This window comes from Haliaeetus leucocephalus, unplaced genomic scaffold (genome assembly GCF_000737465.1).
Source record: "Haliaeetus leucocephalus isolate CR32 unplaced genomic scaffold, Haliaeetus_leucocephalus-4.0 Scaffold228, whole genome shotgun sequence".
Taxonomy (NCBI): Eukaryota; Metazoa; Chordata; class Aves; order Accipitriformes; family Accipitridae; genus Haliaeetus; species Haliaeetus leucocephalus.
Window position 1 is genome coordinate 16,953,230 of NW_010972664.1, and position 23,032 is coordinate 16,976,261.

Sequence of the window (23,032 nt, forward strand, 5' to 3'; positions counted from 1 at the left end):
TGTGTTGGAGTGAGGTGCAAATACCTGGTTACACACGGGCTAACATTATTTAGCAGTACTCCGATACACATTTTTTTCCTAATTTCTGAAGATAATAGCGCAAACCAAAGTCAAACCACTTCCCCCCGCACCCCCAACAAAATTCCTTTACAAATTTGACCTTAATACCAAAGCCACGTAGCCTTCATTCACTGCTCTTAGCTGCGTTAATTTGCCATTTCAGAAGATGGTATCCAGAGTTACACGCTAGACCTTCAGCCTCTGAATTTCTCTGAACTAAGCTGAATGTCACTTCATATCCCATTGGTTATGTGGGTTTCCTAAGAAAGGCTGAAGCCCTTTCCCGCTGAGAATTTCATACAAATAGAAAAAGCAATTCATCCCCATGGCAGTATCTGGTACACAGATATTGCAGTTATATGCATTGAGACTACAGTTACATTCAGCCAAAGGAAGACACACAGAATGAAGGGATAATGTGTACAAGAGATTGATTTAAACTGTATTTACTAATACTCCTTAAAGAAAGAAACCTGCTAGGCTAACAGTAGCTCCAAGGAAAGGGAGAGGAGCTCAGGCCAGAGTGCACATGAACTCCAAAGAAGAAACTATAATCCAAGTTCTGCTAATGTAAACATCCAAACAAAAATAAAGTTATTTTGGAAAGTTCATGGCTTTGGATATGTTTTCCAGAAAGCCAGCGTAGCAAAGCAGATGAGCAGTGTGCTATGTTCCCCAAATTGAGATTATGGTTAAATTGCTCAAGCTGCACAGCCTTCCTTCATTCCAAAAGCTGCTCAAGACACTTCCACCATGGCTGAATTTATGGACATAAGCACACAAAAACTACAAATTACTGTTTTTTTGTGCCCCCTAGCCCCTGTATCTGCGCAATAAATTGGAATAATTCCACAGCTTCACTTGGACGTCATGTCAAGGCAGGTAAGAGAAATGAGTAACAACACAGCTGTATCATACTCCACCAGGACACTGTTGTGCTAACAGGAACCACTGATCTGCAAATAGATCTCTCCTTTACTCAAAAGGCTACCAAATGCTATTATCTTATTCCATGGGGAATGATCATACAGGAACCAACATCTAATTTCTTATCAGCACTCTAACTTGTCATGCTCTACCACTTTGCATTAGAAATAAGCTCTTCAAAGGCCCTCATTTGGTATGGAACTTACAGGAACTGTGCCAAATCCCAGAGAAATAGTGTACTATCAATAGAAAACCATAATATGCAGCAGATATGGCCAGGGACACAGCAGAGGGAGATGGAAGCAGGGAAGATGCACTACCAATTAAAAAAAAAAAAAAAAAAAATTTTGCCCAGAAACTTCATTTACCTGCATATACCACCTCTGATAAGAGAGAGAATACAAACCATTAACTAAGGACTTGCAAATCATCTACTATTAAAAAATGGGAGCATCTTCTAAAGAAGAATAGTCTATACATTAAAAAGTTTGTACCAAGGAAACCTTACACTACTTAATACTCAGAAGAAAAGAAAAACCCAGAACAATCAGGCATTTGTGTTCTGTTTCATAGGAACATAACAGAAATCTACTTCCCTGCTTGAATAAATATTTTGAGCAGAGTAGAGAAATGCTTCTTCACTTAGATATAAAAAGTCCTCCTAATGAACAAAAGACAAAATGAAGTATTCCTCTAAGTCCTTCCTTCATTTTGTTACTCACACATTGTAAGGTTTCTATAGTCTTCTTATAGCATCCTGCTCAAGTTTTTTTGTTGTTTCTTTCAAGCCCACTCAATCTCTGAACTTTCCTATCTCACGCTTGTCTCTTTTGTTCTTATTTCACTTAGGCTTGTGCTTCTCCTGTCCTGAAGAGGAAAGTTTCCTAACTAAAAAGCACATGCAGAAAACCAAGAAACAAGCAAATGTTTGTTTTAATAGTTACTCAAAAGTGTTTTAAACCAACAGCTTAATTTAAAATAGCTTAATTTTATTAACCTTTGGATACATGGTCTAGTTTCAGTATTAAAAAAATTGCTGAAGTTGATAACTTCTCTTCCTGAAAGTCAAAAAAATGTAGTTATTTGTTCAAAATAAATGACCACCTTAAAACAGCAGTCCTTTGTTGAAGTCTGCACAGTTACCTGTATGTATAAAATCACTTTCCATTGTGTATTGTAAAGGATAATTAGATGCCAAAGAGAATTTTGAGGTCAGCCAGAGTGAGCTTAGTGAAGGCCTCCCCTTTGCCTGACAGCACCTGCTGGGCAAGAACTTTCTTATTCCTCTGGAGTTGTAGGATCTTTTCTTCTACTGTTCCTTCACAGACAAACCTAAAACCAAAGCCACATCATCTCAACTGCTAGGAAAAAGCATCAGCATTATAGAAGCACTTCCCCAGTAAATTTCCAAAGACTTGTCTCAAAAATTAACAGCCTATTAGGTGACTGACAAAATACACCTGTGCCCAGAAAAGAGCTGTTCTCATATCCAGGTATTAAAACATTTCAAATTAAAGTCTGATGTACTTAAGGCCTCAGCTCTGGTCATCTGAAGCACTAGTAATTCTGTGACTAAATCCTGTAATGATTGTTTGATAACTGATGGCACCTATTCCACTAAAAGCATCATACGCAGAATAGTATTTTAGATTCCAGTTTCTTTGAATTTGTCAAGCATTTACAATAACTAAGCTAGCCTTTTAGTAGTTACAATTACAGATGCTTTTTCTAAAAGCCAACTTTGCCACTTAATAGAAGTGCTCTATATGTTAGTGATATTAGAAAGGTCCAGGTTTAGGGAGCATGGTGAAAAATCTCCACTCAATAAGAGAAGAGAAATGGTTTGGTGCCTGAATTGTTCTTGGGAATGAACAGGACATTCCCACTAAATCACAGGTTGAAAAACAACAAACCACTGCTAGCTATCAGGACAACAACATGCAGGCAAATGCCACATAGAAACATTTTCACGTGGTCTCTATCTCAGTGCCCAAACCCCAATCCCACTGTCAGACCTTGTGCCTAGCTTCAGGTAAAGAAACAAGCCTCAAACTGAGGCCTTGTCTCACCAACTAAAGCCAGACAGTACATGAGCAGCAACAGCCTCATTTACTGCTAAGCAAAATCCTGACCTGTGTATCACAACATCCTTCCGCTGCCCCACTCGGTAAATGCGGTCACAGGCCTGGTCCTCAAGAGCAGGATTCCTGCAATGTAAAAACCATACAGCTTAAGGGCTTATGTTCAGGAATAACTGAAATACCGAAACTTCTGAGCTTGCCTCATTTGCCTGCCTCCAGAGCATCCTGTTTTCTTCCTCTGTAGAACTAAAACTGCTCCTAGGTTACGTTAGGTTTACTAGCTTGATTGCCAATATTCACCCTGACTGTATTTCCCTTTGCCCTTGGTAGAAGTATGCTACAACTCCACACAAAGTCAGCTGTATGAATTAGACCACTGTTCCATGTAGCCCCCTATTTCTGGCCAATAGTTACTACTCAGAGAAAGTTGAGGAGCTGGTGAGGAAAGAGGAGTGTGAAGCAGGAAGGCAAACTCCATTGAAAGAGGCCTTCACTCAAGAATATTTACATAAGACATGGCTCTGACACACAGTTACAGGGAATACTTGTTGGCATAACTTCCATATTGTAGAAACATCTCCTTAATGCTGCTACTCAGCAGCTGGTTTTGTACTGAAGCACATTAATTTGCTCTGTACTGTAAGTTCCCATGAGCAACAATTTAGTTAAAAACTGTGATTCTGACTTTGCTGAGAGACAATATAAATATTAGGAGCTCATATGCACTATTTTCATAGCCCTGTAAGACCACAAGGTACACTAGCTATACCTGATTACTGACTATGCCCCACACAATCAATTTGTTTCAGGACAAATTCCCTGTAGCCTTTAATGTACCATTTTCATTACTGTAAGAAATTAAACTAGGGACTACCAAGTCCCCAGTATCCTTTTGTGATACAGACTGCACACATGTTTCTTTGGATTGCTGTTATCCTCCTCTATTTTTTTACCCCTACAGAACTGTATTTCATGGCAGTGAGCACTGGATTGACAAATCAGAGTGTCTTGGAAGAAGACTGGAGTAAAAACACTTTTCCACAACTGACCACTAGCCCTTACTCAGCTAAACGCTTCCCTCCTAACCCAGTTGTATCAGACGTCACAATACACATGATGAGAAAGCAAGGAACACGCCCTACATATATCCTCTGAGATAGAACTTTTCTTTCTCTTTACCAGTGCATGTCGAGGAGAAAGAGGTGGTTTCCTCCAGTCAAGTTCAGGCCAACACCGCCAGCCAGCAACGAGACCAACATTACCTTCAAAGGCCAAAAGAGAGTTAAGGAGCCTGTTTCCAGAAAATTAATGCTTCATATACTCCACATATTAATTTGAACCAAATTATCTGTTTATCATATTTATATTAGATGCATGTATTTATTATGTATTTGGGAGCTTGCCAGATGTTACTTGATGAGGCACAGAAGCATGGACATGGAATTTATGGCTCAGAGAGGCCAGCCTACTATTCCATGTATATTACCGTGATACATTTTTACAGACTAGAGAAAGGACTGAAAAGTTCAGACGCTCTCTGTGTCCCACTCAAATGACCAGCCTTTCTGATGACAGCCTGTTCCCAACAATGGGACCAATAAGCACCAATTCTGAATTAACAATAATGATTACTTAAACACAGGCAACTGGACTGAAATGGCCTGCTACTCTTTTCACTTTGTTTCCACATAACCTGGTATCTAGAAAAAGATGAGTAGCTGGGGAGGAACAGCGATATAGCAGATGGTCAGTTTAGAGAAGATTTCTTGTACAGCAGGAAAAGAACTCAATTAAGGGCAGAGACACTTGCTACATATATTTATTACTCAATTTCATGGTATGGTACTGTAAAACCCTGATATTGTTTAAGGGGTCAGCTATTCATATAGCTGGCAGAAATCTTCCTTTGTTTAAGTTCAAAGCTAGAAGAAGAAATATCTGTTTTGTGGACAGCAGCTTGTTCAAGAAATCCAGCAAAGAAAACAAGCTAACGCACCACATTCTCCCCTTCTAGTCACAGATCCATCCTCAGAGGAGACAGCCTGACCTGCCTCAAGCACAGGAATGTCAGCATCCAGATTGAAGTGTAATCATTATGAATAATTAATTTGGATTCACACGTCTTTAGTTACCTAGCGAGCTTCCTTCCCTTGGCCAAAATTTCAGACTAGAAGCTATTTTCAAGAAGAGCCAACACACTGTAGTTCATCAGCATTTAAACACACACACCCCACCTGCCCCCAAACACTAACAACTCAAGAGTGAAAGAAGTCACATGAGATCACCTTATTTTGGATGTGTGCAAAACTATGACTTCTTTCGGCCCAATGCTAGTCTTCCTATCTTTATACAGGGGTGAGGTATGCTCTTGTTAATTTTAGCCTCATTCACAGATTCAACTGTCATCTGCTCTTCTCAAAAAGATTAGTCTGGTAAAAAGTATCTGATGCTTTGGAAAATGGCAATAAATTCTTACAGGCTCCTTGGCAAGCAAGTGATCTACCAAAAGAAACATCTTCCAGTGCAGAAGCATGGGCTGGAAACAACCATCCTGCTCTGAGTAGAGCTAACTGGCCCCATATCTTCCACACTACTCTCTGTGGCAAAACCATCTTTGAACACGCTGATGATTTGGACCACCTCTGAACTAGCTTTGGAGTCCGATGATCTCAGTGCAGAAGGTTAACATCAAAAGGAGCTTTTTAGCAGCTGCTACTGCCCATTATAAGATGTACATTTGTTTTTACAGCTACCTCTTTCCCTGCTGATCTTGGCACCTAGAGGTCCAAATGAAAGTGATGCCAGTAAATGGAAACATGAAGTCAGCTATCACAGCTGCTCACAGCAGCACTAGTAACTGTTTCCCTGCCCTCATTGCATACCTGAGGCCCTTTGGGATTGTTATTGAACTCTTCTACCACATCCATTCTCTGCTTAGGATTGACAGAGCCATCCACTGTCGCATACTTCAGCCCTAATCGCTGGAGGTGCACAGCCACAACTTTCAACATACTCGTCCACTGAGAAACAACAACACTGGAGAGAGAGAAAAGGGAATTTAGAACAAGTTCTGTGTGTACTGTAACAGTTTGGTTATTGCAGCGTCTCACCCAAGAGGAGACAATGATTCAGGCACTCTTCCCCACTGCAAACCGGAGCCAAGCCCCCTCCCAATTCAGAAATAGATTCACCTGTAGGTGTAGTGGTAGAACGTGCTGTGGAAGGCTAACACCCAATAAATTTCAGACAAATTAAGTCTATAACTTTCACCTCTATTTTGGGATTTTACATTGACACCTACCAATCACAATTCTGAGCTTTTTCTGCAAATTGAATCAACAGCAACACCAAACTTGGATTCCCCTGGGCCTCTCACTCCCCACACTTTTTGGGTTAAACAGTTTGGAAGGTAATAATTTGTTTGATAGCTTTTTGCTAGGGAACAAAAGTAATGTTGGTGTTCCCATTCTTATGGTGGGAATGCTTTTTGGAAAAGACTTTGGAAAAAAGCTTTCTACATATGGTGCAACTCTGGAGTTGCCCAAGAACAGGGCTTACCCTTCCAACCCACCCCCAACATAACAACACAGGTGTAACTACTTTGCAGCCACACACCCCTAAGTGCATTCTACATTGTTTAACAAAAACAAGCAGAAAACCCTGTAAAAGTGCAGTCTGGTGCAAAGACAGACAGAACTTGCAGTCAGAGCTGCAGGACTTCAGCAACACTTAAGTCCTCTGATCAATGCATTCTTTTATCTCAAACAGGTTCATTTTTAACCACTACTTTATTCCCCCACTTTTTTTGGGTGGTGGGGTCGGTTGCAGAGCTGAGGGCAAATATTTCTCAACACAACCAAATTATTCCCAATTCTGTTTTTTGGAGAAAAGAAGAGTCCTCCTGGGCCTCAAGGCCTGAGATTCTTCACACATTTCCTTAGGTTTACACTTATATACATCTTAAGCTATGCTCTTTTATCTTAGAATTTTTTTTTCCTCAAAATCCACTTTCAACTGCTGCAGTACTGCTACCATTTTACCATACCAGGAGATTTGTATTCAATTATTTTAAACTATTTCTGCTGCTGTCAAGAAACATACTTCTCTCAATCACTATGACTAAAGAAAAGGACATGCTTACTAACCTCTTCTGAGACTCCGAGTGACTCTGAATAGTTTTCAGTTCAGCCAAGAGATGAGCTATCTGCAGAAAAAAAAAAAAAAAAGTTAGTCTGCTTACTGTCATAACTCAGCTCATGCTTGGCTAATCTTCATTAAAATAGGAAGTGATCAAAATAACTCTTCAACTGGAATTGCTTCCATACTCAGACTTTCAAGATATTTTAATAGTCATTAGTAAGAACACTCCCACCATGGAAAAAAGGGTTAAGAAATCAAATCATACAAGCATGTTTTACAGATTTCAACCTTTCTGTGAGAAGCCAAGTTATTGCCACCTCTCCTCTTGCTGCTTGCTGCCATCCCATTTTTTCTAGCTCTTCACAAGCACCATGCTCTCACATGCCTGCTTTTCTAAACTTCTGTGAATCCAGTGCTCAAGATTTTCACTGATAGCTTACCAGCACAGTCAGATTCTCACAGCTTTATTAGAAGTAGCCATCAACACCTGAGAAGTTGGAGCCTTCCCAGAAGGCATTCAGCAGACTATCAATCTACTCACCTAATTTCATCTAAATTGCCAACTTAGCCTGATCTGCAATTACTGAGGTGTGACAATTCATTAACAATTTAAAAGGCAAAGTGCTGAATTCCAAGCTTCTCAAGGAAGGTAAGAAAGCCACAACCAGAATACCTTGGTGCTCTCCCTGGTGATTTCAAAGATATCTGTTTTAAAAGCTGTGCCATTGAGGTAGACTGCTGACTTGGAATCAGGAGTCTGGAACTCAGACAGGGTCAAAGCACTAAGTTGTTCCTCAATGGAGAGGGAAAGACCTTCACTGTTCAAGTTAACTTGGTCCAGAGCCTGTGGGAAAGCAAGCAATATAATAAGGGATCACAGTCAAGCCTGAGATCAAATTCAGTTAATGATCCACAGTCTGCACAATGTCTGCTGAGGACAGTGGGTTTGAAGGAAACTATGCAATATGAAGACAGAAAGATTAAGAAACACTACTGGGTCAGATGAACAGTCCCTTTGGGCCCTTATTCTGCCCCAAGAAGGGGCAGCATAGAGAAAGCATGTGAGCTCAACCATTTTCTGTCATCCAGTCTCCTCAGATTGTCCCTCCCATAGCATTTAACAGTTGCAGGATTAAAGAGGTTAGAAGATAAATCCCTGCCTGTTCCCTTAGTATCTGGACTTAGTCTACAGCTGCGTTATATGACAGAGCAAAGGGCTTCTGAAAGCTTAGTCTGCTTCATGCAAGGCAACTTCAGTCAAAGCACTTACAGAGCTCTCCAAAGCACAAGCCTTTAAAACAGGCTACACTTGTGGACTTGTGCAATTTTCAATACTAGGTTAAGATCAAGACTTCTTCTTTGCCATTAAAACTCTGTTTCTTTTTTTTTTTTTTTCCCCTGAATAAAGGTATTTCCAGAAACACAGCTGCCCACATAGGTCATGCTGGGAAATTCTTCAGTAGGAGGTACGTCCATCTAAAACCTCTTGGGCTGTAAAACTCACAGTCCTAGAAATGGCTCAGTTCACACATCCCTAGCTAAGAGATGTGAGGGTGTTACAAAGTCTGTTAACTTACACAAACACTTAAAAAAAATCCCCACAAAACCACCACAATACAATGCAATTACCACTTTCAGTAAGGAGAGATGGCAGCAGCACTGACGGAGCCTCAACAGCATAGACAAGACGTGGACAGTACTTGAGACCTGGGAGGCACTTTGGGGGCCTGCTAGAAATTCCTTTTGACTGATCCCAAACTCTTGTGCAACTGCCAAGGAAGGAAGACAAAACATCAAGAGCTCTTGGAGGCATTTCCAAGTACTGCCCAGCCACCTCCAGCAAGAGTTTCATCAATAAAAGAACCAACAGGCAAGCAAGTACCTGATTTAACATAGGAACCCATCAAACCCCAAAACAAAAAAACCCAACAATACCACCAATCAGAGTACCACATACCTTATACTAATACTGACATCTCTTCTCTGAGACATTAGGCCTTTATTTCAGAAGGGAATTCTAGATCCAGGGAGGTTAAGATTTGCCCAGAGCCACAACAGTGAGAAAAGACTTTTGGAATACTATGGTAGGATTCTTTGTAACATCAGGGGAGCATTTTTTCAAAGAATTTCTAAGTCCTGACCCCATGTGACCAGGTCTGTTCCCCCTCCTTAAATGTGCACTTAAAGAGTCACTTCTGCAAGTGTTTTCAGGGGAGGGAGTGCTTAAACCTTTCTCAAACGGGTTACCACCAGCATACTCTCTGCCTTCATTTTTCTGCTCTTGTCTCTTTAGGTAGGATTGTAGTGTTGACCTGAAAAAACAAGACGGAGACTGTGGGATTTACAGCAGGAAAAAAGGCAAGGGGGACCTGAGCTTAACAGGCAAGCTACTGATGCATTAAGATAAGGAAGGTTTCACTAATCATTTAGTCACAAAGCAATCACAAAAAAACCCACTTTTGTTTAACTTGAATATGATCAAAACCAAGATCCATTTTGGAAAACACAAGAGGAAGCAAATCTGCTTATTGGAATACCTTAATAGGAGCCAGGGCCCAATGGATAACATTGTTCATAATAAAAGGACATATTTAAATGTGTATTTAAAAGGAAGGCAGACTCTTTACAGCAACGCTGTTGAAAGAGATGCTAGCAGAACACAAACTGACACTGGCTTGCATTACAGCCATCTGGAGAGGCCAGCATAATTTCCTATTGTAGAAATATCACAGGGCAAAGAAGATAAATTCTCTCCTTTACCGGTGCTGGTACATCATCATTTAAGAACTACTGTTGCAATTCCAAGTCTTTGGAGTCTTGAAACCCATGGGATTAAGTGTAAGGCAAGAATACAAAGCTCATGCAAGGCATGAACATATGGGAGAAAATAAATGATTCCATTTCAACTATTACCAGAACAAGCAATGTATTTTCAAACATGCCTGACAGATAGGCAGACAGGGAAAAAACATTAACAGGAATTTTTCCAAAAGCTTGTCTTATCTAAAGTGGGTTGCTCTTTCAGATTTTTCATACCAACAAGATACAAAACCACAAAATACCCTATCTCTACCCACATTCATACCTGGATCTTGCAAAGAGCACATTGTACACAGACTGCTCCTCCGCTGAAAGTTTTAACTGATGCAACTGTGTGCTACGCTGGGGCAGAGATACCTGAAGTAAAAATACACAGGGTCAGATGTATATAGTGCAAAAATATTATACAGCATCACAAACACCAGCATTTGAAGATTTAACACCACATTCTAAGTCTCAGAAGATAGCTGTTTCTTCTTTAAAGTTATTTGTATTAATGCAACTATGACACAACATAGATACTCACAGAACTCCAAGTAACCTGGTTAATGCTCAAGATAAAAATCTTTATTCCAAATCATCCAATAACAAGAGGCATGAGCAACTAAGTACAGACTGCTGCATAACTACCATGGAGGGATTCATTTATTGCATTGTAAAAGTAGCTTCTCAGTTCCCCATTCAGAATCAGACAGTACACCAAAACTACACCTTTTAAAGGCTTATGGACACACCAATGACCTAATACTCAGTTTAACAGACTACTTGTAAAGAGTAGTGCAGAAAGCCAATGCTCCAGCACGCACCAGATCCATTTGACATGCAGCAGCTTTGATTCTCAGAGATGTAGGCTAGCTCAGAGACCTAGGCTAACTTTCCACCAGCTGGACATCTACTTGCAATTACTTGATGTATTATTGTCTGTGTGTGATTTATAACTAAAAGGTTTAATTATTCTGTATATTTCTGCTTTCTGGATAAGCAATCAAAGCATCCCACAGGCATTCGCTCCTCTTGCTCAAGAGACCGCAGTAGACAGGAGAACCCACACATTAACAAATTTATACATGTAAATAACTAACTGGCTGCTGCAAGGAAAACAACGGAATGATTGTCTAGTTGTGGAGGGTGAAGTTCTTACCAAGGGCTTGCCAGCTGAATCCAGCTGGTCCTTAGTTCTCCGTAATAAGAGGCTCCTGGTTAAGAGGCTTAGCCTCTCTCCTCCCTTCTTTGTGTTGTTATCTACTTGGTACTTCCACACTTTGTATTCATCAAAAGGAGAGCAACGTAGAAACCTATGACAGGAAGGAAGGAGACTTCATACCAAGGGAAGAAGAGTTCTTCAGTTACTCTCAAGTGACCAGAACCAAATTCCTTGCTATCCAGAGCAAACCATTTCCAAATGCCATAACTGCTCGGAGCGCTAAAACAGTTCTAGGTAATTGCGTTGATAACTTGTTTGTGCAAAAGTCTTACCATCACTAATACCATCAAAGCATCCTTCTGATTCTGTATCCATCACTTCCTCTTAGCTCACTATGTCTCAAGCATCACCAGCAAATGAAGGACATCAAGATGCAGAGGCACTTGCCGGAAAGTGTATTCATTTGTTATTTCAAAATCCCATACCTCTTACTTGAGAATTAATTTCAAATATCCAAAATTAATTTCAAATGCAAGTTCCCTCTGGTTCTCCAACACCCTTCATAATCCTTCCCCCCTCAGCAACGAGGAGCATGGAGTTTAACCTGTTTATCATTTGTTTAGAGAAGCCGAAGTTTTCACCATTTCCTTCAATGCCATTGTAGCACAACGCTCTTTAATAAGGTCCTCCCAGGTTGCCCTGGTAGGAACAGGGATTATTGCACAAAACTTCTGTCCATTAAAATTAGTTTTGTGGATATTCATCTTGGAGACATAGGAGATCTGAAGTAATTTCCCCTTTATCTTCTATGGAAGCAGAATAGCTACATGCAACAGTAGACACACGGCCAGCCTTGTGCAATGCCTCACCCACAGCCTTTGCAATCCAGTGCCTGAAGTGTTAATATAATTAGTCTCGCTACCCTACATATCTTAGAAACCTCTCAAACTGAGAAACAACTTCAGCACTTCATCAGCAAAGAATTACTGGAATTGGAGCCCTGTCCATGTGTTCATGTGCAGCCAGCTCACCTCAGGAGAGAGTACATGTCCAGTAAGTTGTTCTGTATTGGCGTGCCGGTGACAGCCCATCTGGCACTGGCTCTCACTTTGCACACAGCTATAGAGGTTTGAACCTTTGGGTTTTTAATATTGTGAGCTTCATCCAATATAACTCGAGCCCAAGCTACCCTGAGCAGAGGGGAACAGGGAGATGATCCACTCTGAAAGAAGACACAGACCATTTATAACCCAGAGCAATAACCTTGCTAGGCTCTCTAAAGAGCCACAAGCAAACATATTTTTCCAGCTACAAGCCTTTTCCTGATGTTAATCAGCAGCAATCTGAGCTCTTACTGTCATGTAAGAGACCCTCTCAAAAAATCCTCTCTTCAAAGCTTCCATGAAAGTTTATAAGCCGAAGAATACAACATTTGCCTGTTCTTAATAACAATTTCTAATCTTTTGCTGTTTTTCCTGCTTTTAAAATTTTATTGCCTCTTTCTTCCCAAGAGGCATTTCATATTAGTAAAATTTTGCTAGGCTGGGACCAAGGACCACATACCATTATTCTGATCTCTCTACAGTTTTATAGATGCCACCTTGAAGTTTCAGGAAACTCAAAGGCCTGTCTGCTTTAAGAGCTACATCTAGATCTGTACCCTGAGGTAGAAGACAACAATATCCACCAGCACGGGACTTCCTCTATATTGTGTAGCCTAGTTCAGTTAGCATTCAGCAATCACTATTATTTTCATAGCCTAGCAAATACACTGCTGTTTCTTCAAGAGTGCAGCATGTAGACTGCCTCAGTCTCAGCTCAGATTGACCCAGAGCCTGAGCACGACAGGTTTCTGGTAGTTTAAAGTGACATTAGTCCTTCAGGCAGCAAACACCACCAAACAGGAGAATCTAGCGTTCCTTCACAGTCTCACCTCAAAAGGAAGAGTATAAGATTCATCACTGTGCTCTTAAAATTACATTTAAAGACATTTCAGCTGTATTCAATGTAGCATATTTTATATTACTATATATTATAATATAGAATATTCTATATTAGAACAGATTTACTGTGAATATTTTTCCCCATTGTCTTTCTGCACTTCACAGCACCTTCTCTCATCATTTTATTTTTATTGTGCAAACTCAACAGGTGACTTACAGGGAGAAAAAAAACCAAAACACATTCAACCTGCTGCTCTGCTGCTCACTGTAGCATACATAAGGTGCTACTTGAAACAATAATGGCTTGCAACACCTCAGAACAAAATGTTAAGGCAATCCTCTGTCAACAATATGGCTTCTCACCCCCACATCATGGTCCTGAGCAGGCACTTCCCCTTCCTCTTTGCTTGTGGGAACCTCCTTGGAGAGAAGGCTGTAGGTTGTGACAACAACATCATATTCAGAGAGCCTGCATAAAGGGAAAGTAGTAATCAGGAACAAGAATAAATGAGGAATTAATTTTGCAAGACAAACAAAAAGCATGCTGAAGGTTTAAGAACAACACAGTTAGTTTTACAAGAGCCGAAATGCAGTTTTACAGATGCCGTAGTTTAACCCCATCCAGCAACTAAGCACCACGCAGCTGCTTGATCACTTCCCCCCCACCCAGTGCGATGGGCATAAGAATCAGGGGAAAAAAAGTAAAACTCACGGGTTGAGATACAAACAGTTTAATAGAACAGAAAGGAAGAAAATAATAATGATAACAATAATAAAATTACAATAATAATAATAAAAATAATTGGAATATACAAAACAAGTGATGGACAATGCAATTGCTCACCACTTGCCGACCGATGCACAGTTAGTTCCCAAGCAGTGATCCCCCCACTCAGGCCAACTCCCCCCAGTTTATATATTCAACATGATGTCACATGGTATGGAATATCCCCTTTGGCCAGTTTGGGTCAGCTGCCCTGGCTGTGTCCCCTCCCAACTTCTTGTGCCCCTCCAGCCTTCTTGCTGGCTGGGTATGAGAAGCTGAAAAATCCTTGACTTAGTCTAAACATTACTTGGCAAAACCTGAAAACATCAGTGTGTTATCAACATTCTTCTCTCATACTGAACCCAAAACATAGCACTGTACCAGCTACTAGGAAGACAATTAACTCTATCCCAGCCAAAACCAGGACAACAGAGAACTGAGCTTCATAGCAGTCAAACAGAAAGGACACATCGTACCCATTTTATGGATACTGGAAGTAAACACAGCAAGCTCAAGACGACCGTAAAAGCCAGTGGTACAGAACACACACCACGTGAATGAACCCTACTTCAAATCTGCCATCTAGAAATACTGTTCAGCATGGCCTAAAGTGGTGTAGAAAACAGTGATCTACACATACAGCTGATAAAAAAAAAAAATACAGCCACAAAGCAGAAGCATGGAAGAAACTGCCAATGACAAGTTTCTGCAAGCAAGAGATGTTTTAGAGAATATACAACTTTTTTGTCTTATCAGGAACAGCAATAGTCTGCGCCAGAACCACTTAGCATGGGTACAGGCCATAAAGGTTTTGCTATATACACCTTGACAGCAGACATCAGCCTGACCTGCTGGATCCTCCAGATTTCCATACTTCAGGTTCTTCCATTACTCTACAGCCACTGAATTTCAACTCTGATATACACAATCTCTTGCTGAGTAGTATTTTACTTTTCTTGGTCATATTTATGGTTTAGCACTTACACCTCTGCATGTTTATCTCGGTTTGGCCCATGGTACAAATAGACCCTCAGTTTGCCACAGCCCACACGTCTGTCAATCTCTTTCTTCCAGTGATGGATCAGGGATGCAGGACAAATGATTAAAGTGCTGTGGGAAGGGATAACAGTGGAATCTGCAGGGAAATATTGCAGACAAGTTTCAATGTCTTCACATTAGACTACAACAAAGACAGAAGTTTTGGAAATTCACAACAATTAAGATGATTGGTCCACTTTTCCTATGAGCATAGTTTGTGAAGCAGACATCTCTACATTGCATTCTTGGGGACTGTTAGCTCTGGGTGGAAAAAAACTCTACTTAAACACTAATGCGTCACTTCTTGTCCACTCAGAGTTATGCTATACATCTGTGCAGTTCCTTTGGATAAGCTGGAAGGTTAGAATTCAGGAACTAACCCTGACCTCTTCTAAGAATATATTGCCAAATACACTCTTCTTTCCTGTTCTAGAAGTCTGAAATGTTACCATTTTGAACAACGCAGGAAAAACAAACACACAGTCAGTAAACTTGGCAAGACAGGACCATGCCACTTCCATGAGGATGGAGACAGTAACAGGTTGTGGACACAGAAACAATACTCCTTAAAAACTCTAACATCCCTTAACTCTATAGACAAGACAAAAGTAATCTTGGGGAAGAGGAAAAAAAAAAAAAAAAAAAAATCAGTCACAGTGAGGTGAGTAGCCATTAATTTAAGTCCTTATGCTATGAAAACTATGTATATATTTACATATGTTGAAAAAAATATGAATCTACTCAAAACAGCATATGCTGGCTTTAACTGGTTCAGGAAACTAATCAAAAAATAAATCCCAGAGCAATATAAAGTAATGACTCGGGAAATCCTACACATCCAATGGAAGAACAAATGACACTGATCAACAGAAGGGCCTTGCAAGGGAGTGCAGTAAATATTAAGCCCAGTATAATTTTTTCACAGAAGAGAAGTAAGCACAGATAGAGTCTGTTGTTTTACGAGCTGTTAACCTATAACACTTTAGGCATTTCAAATGGCACTGCATCAAAATGTATGTACTGTATGATGGAAACAATTCTGTACCGTTTTTGGATAGCCACATTTCTAACTTCTCCTTTCTTTTCTCTGTCTTCAGCTGCTTCTGGGCCAGAATGAGAGCAATCATCGTTAGAGTCTTCCCCAAGCCCATGTCATCCGCTGGAAAAAGACACACAGAAGTTGTGATGACATGCTGAAAAGAGCCCCACTAGCTCAGATTGACACTGAGGTAAATACTGCAACAGAAATTGCCCTGAGGAACCTGGGAAATAAAAATACAAATATGACCATTTCAGGGTATGATTTAGTAATGGGTTAATAGCTGTAATCGGTCAAAAGGCACAGAAAAAGAAGCCACTTCAACATGCCTACTAAATAACCAGTTATTGGCCTCCCAGTAAGTTATATGCCAAACTGTTGCTGCCATAAATCTGCCCCCAAAACCCACTTCCCTGTTCTGTTGCTTACCTAGAATTCCTCCACACGGCCTCTGACTCTCCCTCCAGAGTAGCCATGTGAGCGCCTGTTTTTGGTGCTGCAACAGCGGAACCTGAGAGGGCGAAACAGAGGATTTGAAGGAAACACCTTGTAAAATTCAGACACTTCTGCTTGCTGTACCAAATTATCCAGTCGAACTGTCCTACTACAATCTAACTATAAGGAGTTTGCCTACCTGTCCTTTTCCCACATGGACAATGATACCCAAGATAGGCAACTTCTGCAGACAGGAGGTCAGCAGTACCATAGATCAGTCTTGCTAATGCTTTATGCACAAACCAACCTAGCCCTCACAGAGCACGTAAAGACGGCTTGTTCAGGTGGAAAATCCACCCTAGCCTACCTTGCTCACAACAGGCATCACTGTCAAGGAGAGGGACTGAGAACACTTCCCTTTTCTCACCAAGTCTAAGACCACTACAGACTCTTAAAAGACAGGAAGAAGGACTACATACTATCATCATAAGACATCAAATAGCCTTCTCCAGCACTGAAAAGATCCCAAGAGGATCTGACAAGTGACACAACATATATACACCTACGCACCATCTTGCAGAGGCATGTGCCTTCCAATATTTTGTACAAAACCTCAACTATGGGTTCTGCACCACTTGATAGATAAAGAGCTGTTCTTTGGCAAATCAGAACAGACTACTCTGGAGTCCACTGGGTTGCATGAACTCTATCATCTACAACACTTTTTTAAAAGACTGTTTCTTATAGCTCACTGGGAGACCTAACTGGGAAAAAATAACAGTAAGAGTTTTCTCAGTCTGTTCCTCATTAGAGACCTGCCTCTGTTGCCAGTCATGTACAGATAAATGATTGTGGGTTGGTTGCTTTGTCTGAGGCACTACTGCTTCATTCAAGCACTAAATATTCTCAAGACACCACAGCAAGAGGGTAGAACATCAGCATTGGCAATCTGAAGCAACTCTCATGGATAGAAAGTAATCAGAGCATCTCCTTCTGACAGGATGAAAACTGCAAAGTACTTCAAAGTGCGAAAGGGCAGGATGCTCTAGGGTACCACCCAGACGTTACACTTCATTTATCAGCATGACATCCTCCATCCCTGCCAACTCACCTTCAATCCAGAGGGATCTTCAGCTGCTGTCTGCTCTGTCGGACAGGATTCTAGAGATTTGTGAAGATGATTAATAGCCTCGCTTGTGGCACTGTGTACAGCCCTGATTCGGTCTTCTGTCATTCTTCCTCCATATAGATTCTGCACACCAGAGTTCACTGGAAAGATACAGTATTATGCATGAAATGTGTTTACAAAGCTAACTTTCCCAAGCAGATCTTTCATCTCGGAGATTGATCTCAGTGGCTACAGATGCCTGGGGGGCAGTATGCAGCTCACAGTAACAAAAAAGGTCTATTAGTACTCACGTATATCCACAAGTTGCAGGATTATTTCAGAAATAGTTCTCACCAGTATTCTCTTTAACGAAAAAAGTCTTTTTGTACTTACTTCCAAAACTGTGGCCATAATATTCACTGGAACCCAAAGTAGCAGCAGCAGAGGGGTGACTGTGTGAGCCTGAAGAGGTTCTTGCTGTAGGATCCTGGAGTGGTAGTGGTGTTATCAACTTTGTACCACCTGGCCTGCCAAATGGGTTAGGCAAAAATTCCTCACAGCAGCTGCTGCTTGTTGCGCTATCCTCCCCTTAATAAGAAAGGAATCGCAGGCTGAAAAGGTTGCACAGCAGACCTCAGAGCCTTGCGTTACAGCCCAGAGAAGGCCCCTCGTTTTGCCCAATAGTCTGCTTGCAAAATATTATTAAGTGGTCATATGGATTTAACAGCAGGGTAGCAGGCTACCATATCACCTGAGCCACTGCAACTACTAACATGCATGCTCTTGGCCTGCTCTTATGTGACAGGCAATGCAGTTCAGCTCAAGCCTCAATGTGTGGTTTATACCAATGCAGTGAACTTCGCAACTGTGATCAGATAAGAGCAAGCACAAGGTCAGTTCTGCACACAGTTCCCAGAGTATCTATTCCTTTTAAAGACGTCTTTGTTGTCAATGTTTTGGTCACAAAAATTATCGAAACATCCAAGAATGAATGGGCCAAGAACTCCTGAGCTTTTCTCTCCATCCTGGAAAGGTCTGCCTTGCATAAAACCAGATATGATATAAGACATTGGGACTGCTTGTTGTGTGGTGGCCTGTGAATTACTGCTTCCTTGCTAGAGATCTTCAGTTTCCAGAGTTGTCAAACTGGACCTTTTCATCAACACAATTGATATTATGATCACAAAGTAACTCTCCTGTCGAGGTCACTGTACAGGTAACCCAGCAAAATGCCTCTCTTCCACAGGTGATTAATACTAGTTAATAGAATTAGGAAATCACTTTACAGGAATGGCACACTGAAAGGTGCTTATCTTGTATCTGGTAACTGAAACATTCAGACACAGCAAAAAAATTTAGCCCTACCTTTTTCAGTAGTATCTGCTGTCGAAATGTTAAGAGCACCCAGTGCAGCTTCCAAATCCTGCACTTGCTTTAATAACCGTTCCCCTTTATCTGGCAGCAGCTGAATGTTCACTGTAGCCAATGTACTCTGCAAAACAAAAAAGAATCCAAAACCTGAGCGTGCTTACCAAGCTCTCTGCCAACAGAGAACAATCAGGTCAGAAGTTTAAAAACACTAATCTTATACTATAGTAATTTGTACTTTGATACTGTTCTACAATCTCCAAAAGCATTTAAGTGCAATTCAGTGTGGTTAAATAGTCTTTTAGCAGAAAATAAACTAGCCATTAGTGTACTTTAGAAGAGATGGAAGGACGCAGGGCCTCCCCCTTTTTATGAAACAGGATGAACAGGCAGTCAAGTGACTTGGACAATCTTAACATCTCTCAAAGCACCTAATGTTCAACCTACTTGCACGTTTCTTTCTATACTAGCAGGAACAACAGTTCTGACTGTTTATTTTGAGGTTCTGTTCTGAGCTCTAAGCAAACAGGGGATCTTATAATAAAAAAAACTATGGAACATATTTATTAGTAATTATTAAAAAAAGCAAACAGACAGGTAGTTTATTTCATCTTTGTGTGAGCTTTCATGGCTAGATCACTCTTACTTCACAAGGCCATGAGAGACCACCAGAAACAGCCACATTATTTAAAAAGGTTAAGCTGGCTGTGCACTGTTCTACCTTAAGCAAATTACTTTCTGGGTAAAAGACAGACACAACCCCAGGAAGGTCAAAACTGCACCCCCAAACACAGAAGGCTGTATTACCTTAGGGCTAATTGTCTCATATGCAGCTTAAAACAGCTAGCTTGTGCTTAGGCTGAACTCCCTCCCTTGCCCCATCTTCCTAAACCATCCAAATAGTTTGAGATTCAGCTGTGAGGGGATACCATATTCTGACACCTGTCACGAGTTAGGGAAGTCACCCTGAACACAGAACCAAAAAAAAAGGAATAGGTGCAATAAATTACCTTTTTCTGCTTCAGCTGGACTACAAGATGGTTGTGAAGAGCTTTAGGATCCTGGGTTCCTTCCACATGATGCAATGGTGCAGCTCCTGGCAAAGATGTGCCCTGCATACTCTTTCCTGATTTTCCTGAAGGAACCTCTCTTGACTGCAAACCCTCCACTGATTTCTCAGGTTTACTTTTACCTAATGAGGAATAAACAAATCCTTTTTCATCACTGTCACTGCTAGAGACTTCAGCAGCAGGCTGTCCCAGCCCTGGCCTGATTTGTGTCTTGGGCAGCACTGCCTCTGCTCCTCCCTTCAGGGCAGCATGCTGCAGTGCCAGTTGTGGTAATGCTGGGGAAATTGCATCTTCTTTAGACATCACTTTCATTTCTCCATTCTTCTGACCAATGTATTCTTTCTCTTTGGTTTCTTTATCCCCACAGCTTTTTAAGCTTTTCTCTCTGAGCTGCTCCTCCTCTGGAGGCTTGGTACTTGTACTTTGCTTTCCAAGACTTAGTGGAAAGAGCTTTGGTCTCCCGCCTCGCTCTTCCTCCACACACTTGGAAGACTTCTTGGATTCCCCATCACTGCCACCGTATTTCTCTTCAGCCCAAAGGATATTTTTCTCTTTCCAAGTGTCCAAAAGACCAAGTTTAGATTCAGACACTGTGCTCTCCTTAAGTTCTGGATCACTCCTACTTCCCGTGGACTGCTTCTTTTTAGTTTTCAGCCCTTCTAGAGGTTCCTTCTCTATGGAGGAATCTGAGGTTGATTTCTTCTCTTTATGTGACACCAGCACGCTCTCTTTCTCTGCTTTTACTCCTTTTGCTTTACTTTCCTCTCCATTTCCTTGCTTAATTTGTTTCCAGGATGATGGTTCACGATTCTTGTCTATCACTTTGAATGGATTTCTTTGGCCGCTGGGATTGAAGAGAGGTGCTGTGTTGGGCTGGGATCCTAAGGCTTTTGGCGCTTTGGTAGCTTTTGGGTCCTGCAATGTATACAAGTGAGTAAATACTAATGTACACATTATTAAAGCCTGTTAACAATACACACAACGTGATCATCTCAAGCAAGACTTCTTTCTTGGCAAACATCATCTTTCCTATCATTTTAACAGTATCAGGATAAACATTTTACAAGGAATTTTCTGCTTTCTTTGCCATTCCCATGTCTTTTGGGGATCAAGTCCCAACAGCACCATCCTCAAGAAAAGAGGACAGCCAGAGATCAAACCCAAGAAACATTTAAGACTGGAGAACAACGATTACTTCACACAATTTAGGAGTATGAGAAGTCTCATCTGGAGGAGAGCAGGCTGATACGCTTTTCAGCTAGAAAATACAAACTCTCCCACTATGTAGTCTCAGAGGTGATTACAGTATACAGAATGAAAAGTCATGCTGGAATAAGCTGATACTATAATACAAATGAAACATTCGTACCTGCCATGGGACACTTCCACACCATTTCTTCCCATTCAACTTACTATTAAGGCATCGGTAAAACAACCTACCAAAGAATAAAACAAGATTTGAACTGCAGGAGCCAGTAAAGGAACTCTAACCTTTCTATAGAAAAGTACTTTGCACTGAAACCATCACAGACAAGTTCTCTTGATCTGGACTTTATGTCCAGACTTCTGCATAAGCAAAAGGCCACGAACATTGGCAACAAAGCTTTTTACAAAAGCATTGTTCTCTGGGTAAAGATTCCTAAGGTTTTGAGTGGTTTGGTTTTTAATTTTTAGCAATAAAAAGAGGAACTGCTCAGGCAAAAATATTGTCTATGTTCAGAGCCTCAGAAGTGTCCCCTGATTTCAGGGTGTAAGGAAACAAGCTATTCTTTTAGTTACACTGCAAAGGCCACCTCATCTTTAAAGCACCTCAGGACCAGAAAAGCTTTGGATGTGATCTTTTTTTTAAACTGGTGATAGCATATGTCCATACGTTCTGTATGGTATGTCCAAATATTTTGATGGTCTTAATATGTTGTACCAGCTGTGGAAACTGGTTTGCTGCTAGATGACTGCAAAAGTGAGATTTGGTAAATAATTATTAGAAATCTTATACTAACACTAGGATTGAAACAATAGACAAAAGTATAGCCAAGCAATTAACTAGTAGAGGTAGTTACTCATAAGTTTTGCAGTTCTTTGCTCTTATGACTAGATGTTCCTGTACACTAGATGAGAACAATGTTGAAACTGACCACATGTGATTGAAACTGCGTTAAGCTTCAAGATCAAAGAACAAGGACAAGAACAAAGATTTCAAGGACAGCCAACAGAATCTCAAATGGGTCGGTGGTCGTAAAAGCAGCCCTTTGACTCAAATGAATTCTTCATTGTGCATGATCAGATGTAGGCAGTACTATGATAATCAGTTACAATAATTTCTATGTATATGTATACTAATCTGATTAATATGTAATCGTTACTCCATATAACCTGTTTGTGCTGAAGCTGTGGCATGCATGCTAGGTGGAATTATCCCTTGTGCATCCAGCACTGCAATAAAGAATGCCTGCTTTCTAAAGCTCCAAAATGAGTCTTAGAGAGTCTCTTTGACCGGCTTTTTGGTATCACTGGCAGCCAACCAGGACTGCTGCAACAACTTTATCAGAACTGGTGAATTCGATGCAACCATCCCGAGTCTTGGATGAATCCAAACACAGAACCATGTTCAATTCTGTTAGAAACAAACGTTATCTGATCACTTAGGTTTATATCATTGAATATAATTGCCAATCAAAATAGCAAACATTTTGAAACATGCTAAGTGAAGGCCTCAAGGCTGGATAAGCCTTTTCAATTCTAGAAGGAAATTGCAAGCCAGCTGCCATCAAACAATTCCAGATGTTCAAACCTGTACAACAAACCTTTTGTTTCCACTTTGAGGAACTTACTGGTATTCATCTCTGTGCTGCTGCTGAACCAGGACTTGCAGCTCCACCATGCATCCCTCATGGATCAAGCAGTGAGAAGCAGGAATACTGAAAAGAGGAAAGGAAAAGAGGAAGCATAAAGACAAGCTGCCCAGGGAACAGCAACGGCAAAACCAATTACCTGGGACAAAAAAACTCGGAGAGTCTTCTCGAGAACTATGTGACTAAGAAAAGGTTACGACTGCTGGCATAGCAGGGGGAGGCCTCCCGCCCTCCCACCCCC

At 40.9% G+C, this 23,032-nt stretch overlaps 1 protein-coding gene across 1 annotated transcript; it reads right to left on the reverse strand.

Annotated features, from left to right (window-relative positions):
* Window positions 1-1,972: 1,972 nt before the first annotated feature.
* TTF2 (transcription termination factor, RNA polymerase II) lies at window positions 1,973-22,851 on the reverse strand. Its single transcript, XM_010567375.1, has 22 exons — window positions 22,771-22,851; window positions 21,309-21,375; window positions 20,190-20,854; window positions 19,880-20,120; window positions 18,867-18,993; window positions 17,895-18,089; window positions 17,505-17,662; window positions 16,388-16,469; window positions 15,965-16,078; window positions 14,866-15,016; window positions 13,479-13,584; window positions 12,204-12,394; window positions 11,170-11,323; window positions 10,294-10,385; window positions 9,438-9,520; window positions 8,838-8,977; window positions 7,882-8,052; window positions 7,214-7,272; window positions 5,951-6,104; window positions 4,248-4,330; window positions 3,120-3,194; window positions 1,973-2,319 (listed from the first exon to the last, which is right to left on the reverse strand). The coding sequence occupies exons 1-22, from the start codon at window positions 22,818-22,820 to the stop codon at window positions 2,175-2,177; spliced, it is 3,303 nt and encodes a 1,100-aa protein (XP_010565677.1). The 5' UTR covers window positions 22,821-22,851; the 3' UTR covers window positions 1,973-2,174.
* Between the last annotated feature and the right edge of the window lie 181 nt (window positions 22,852-23,032).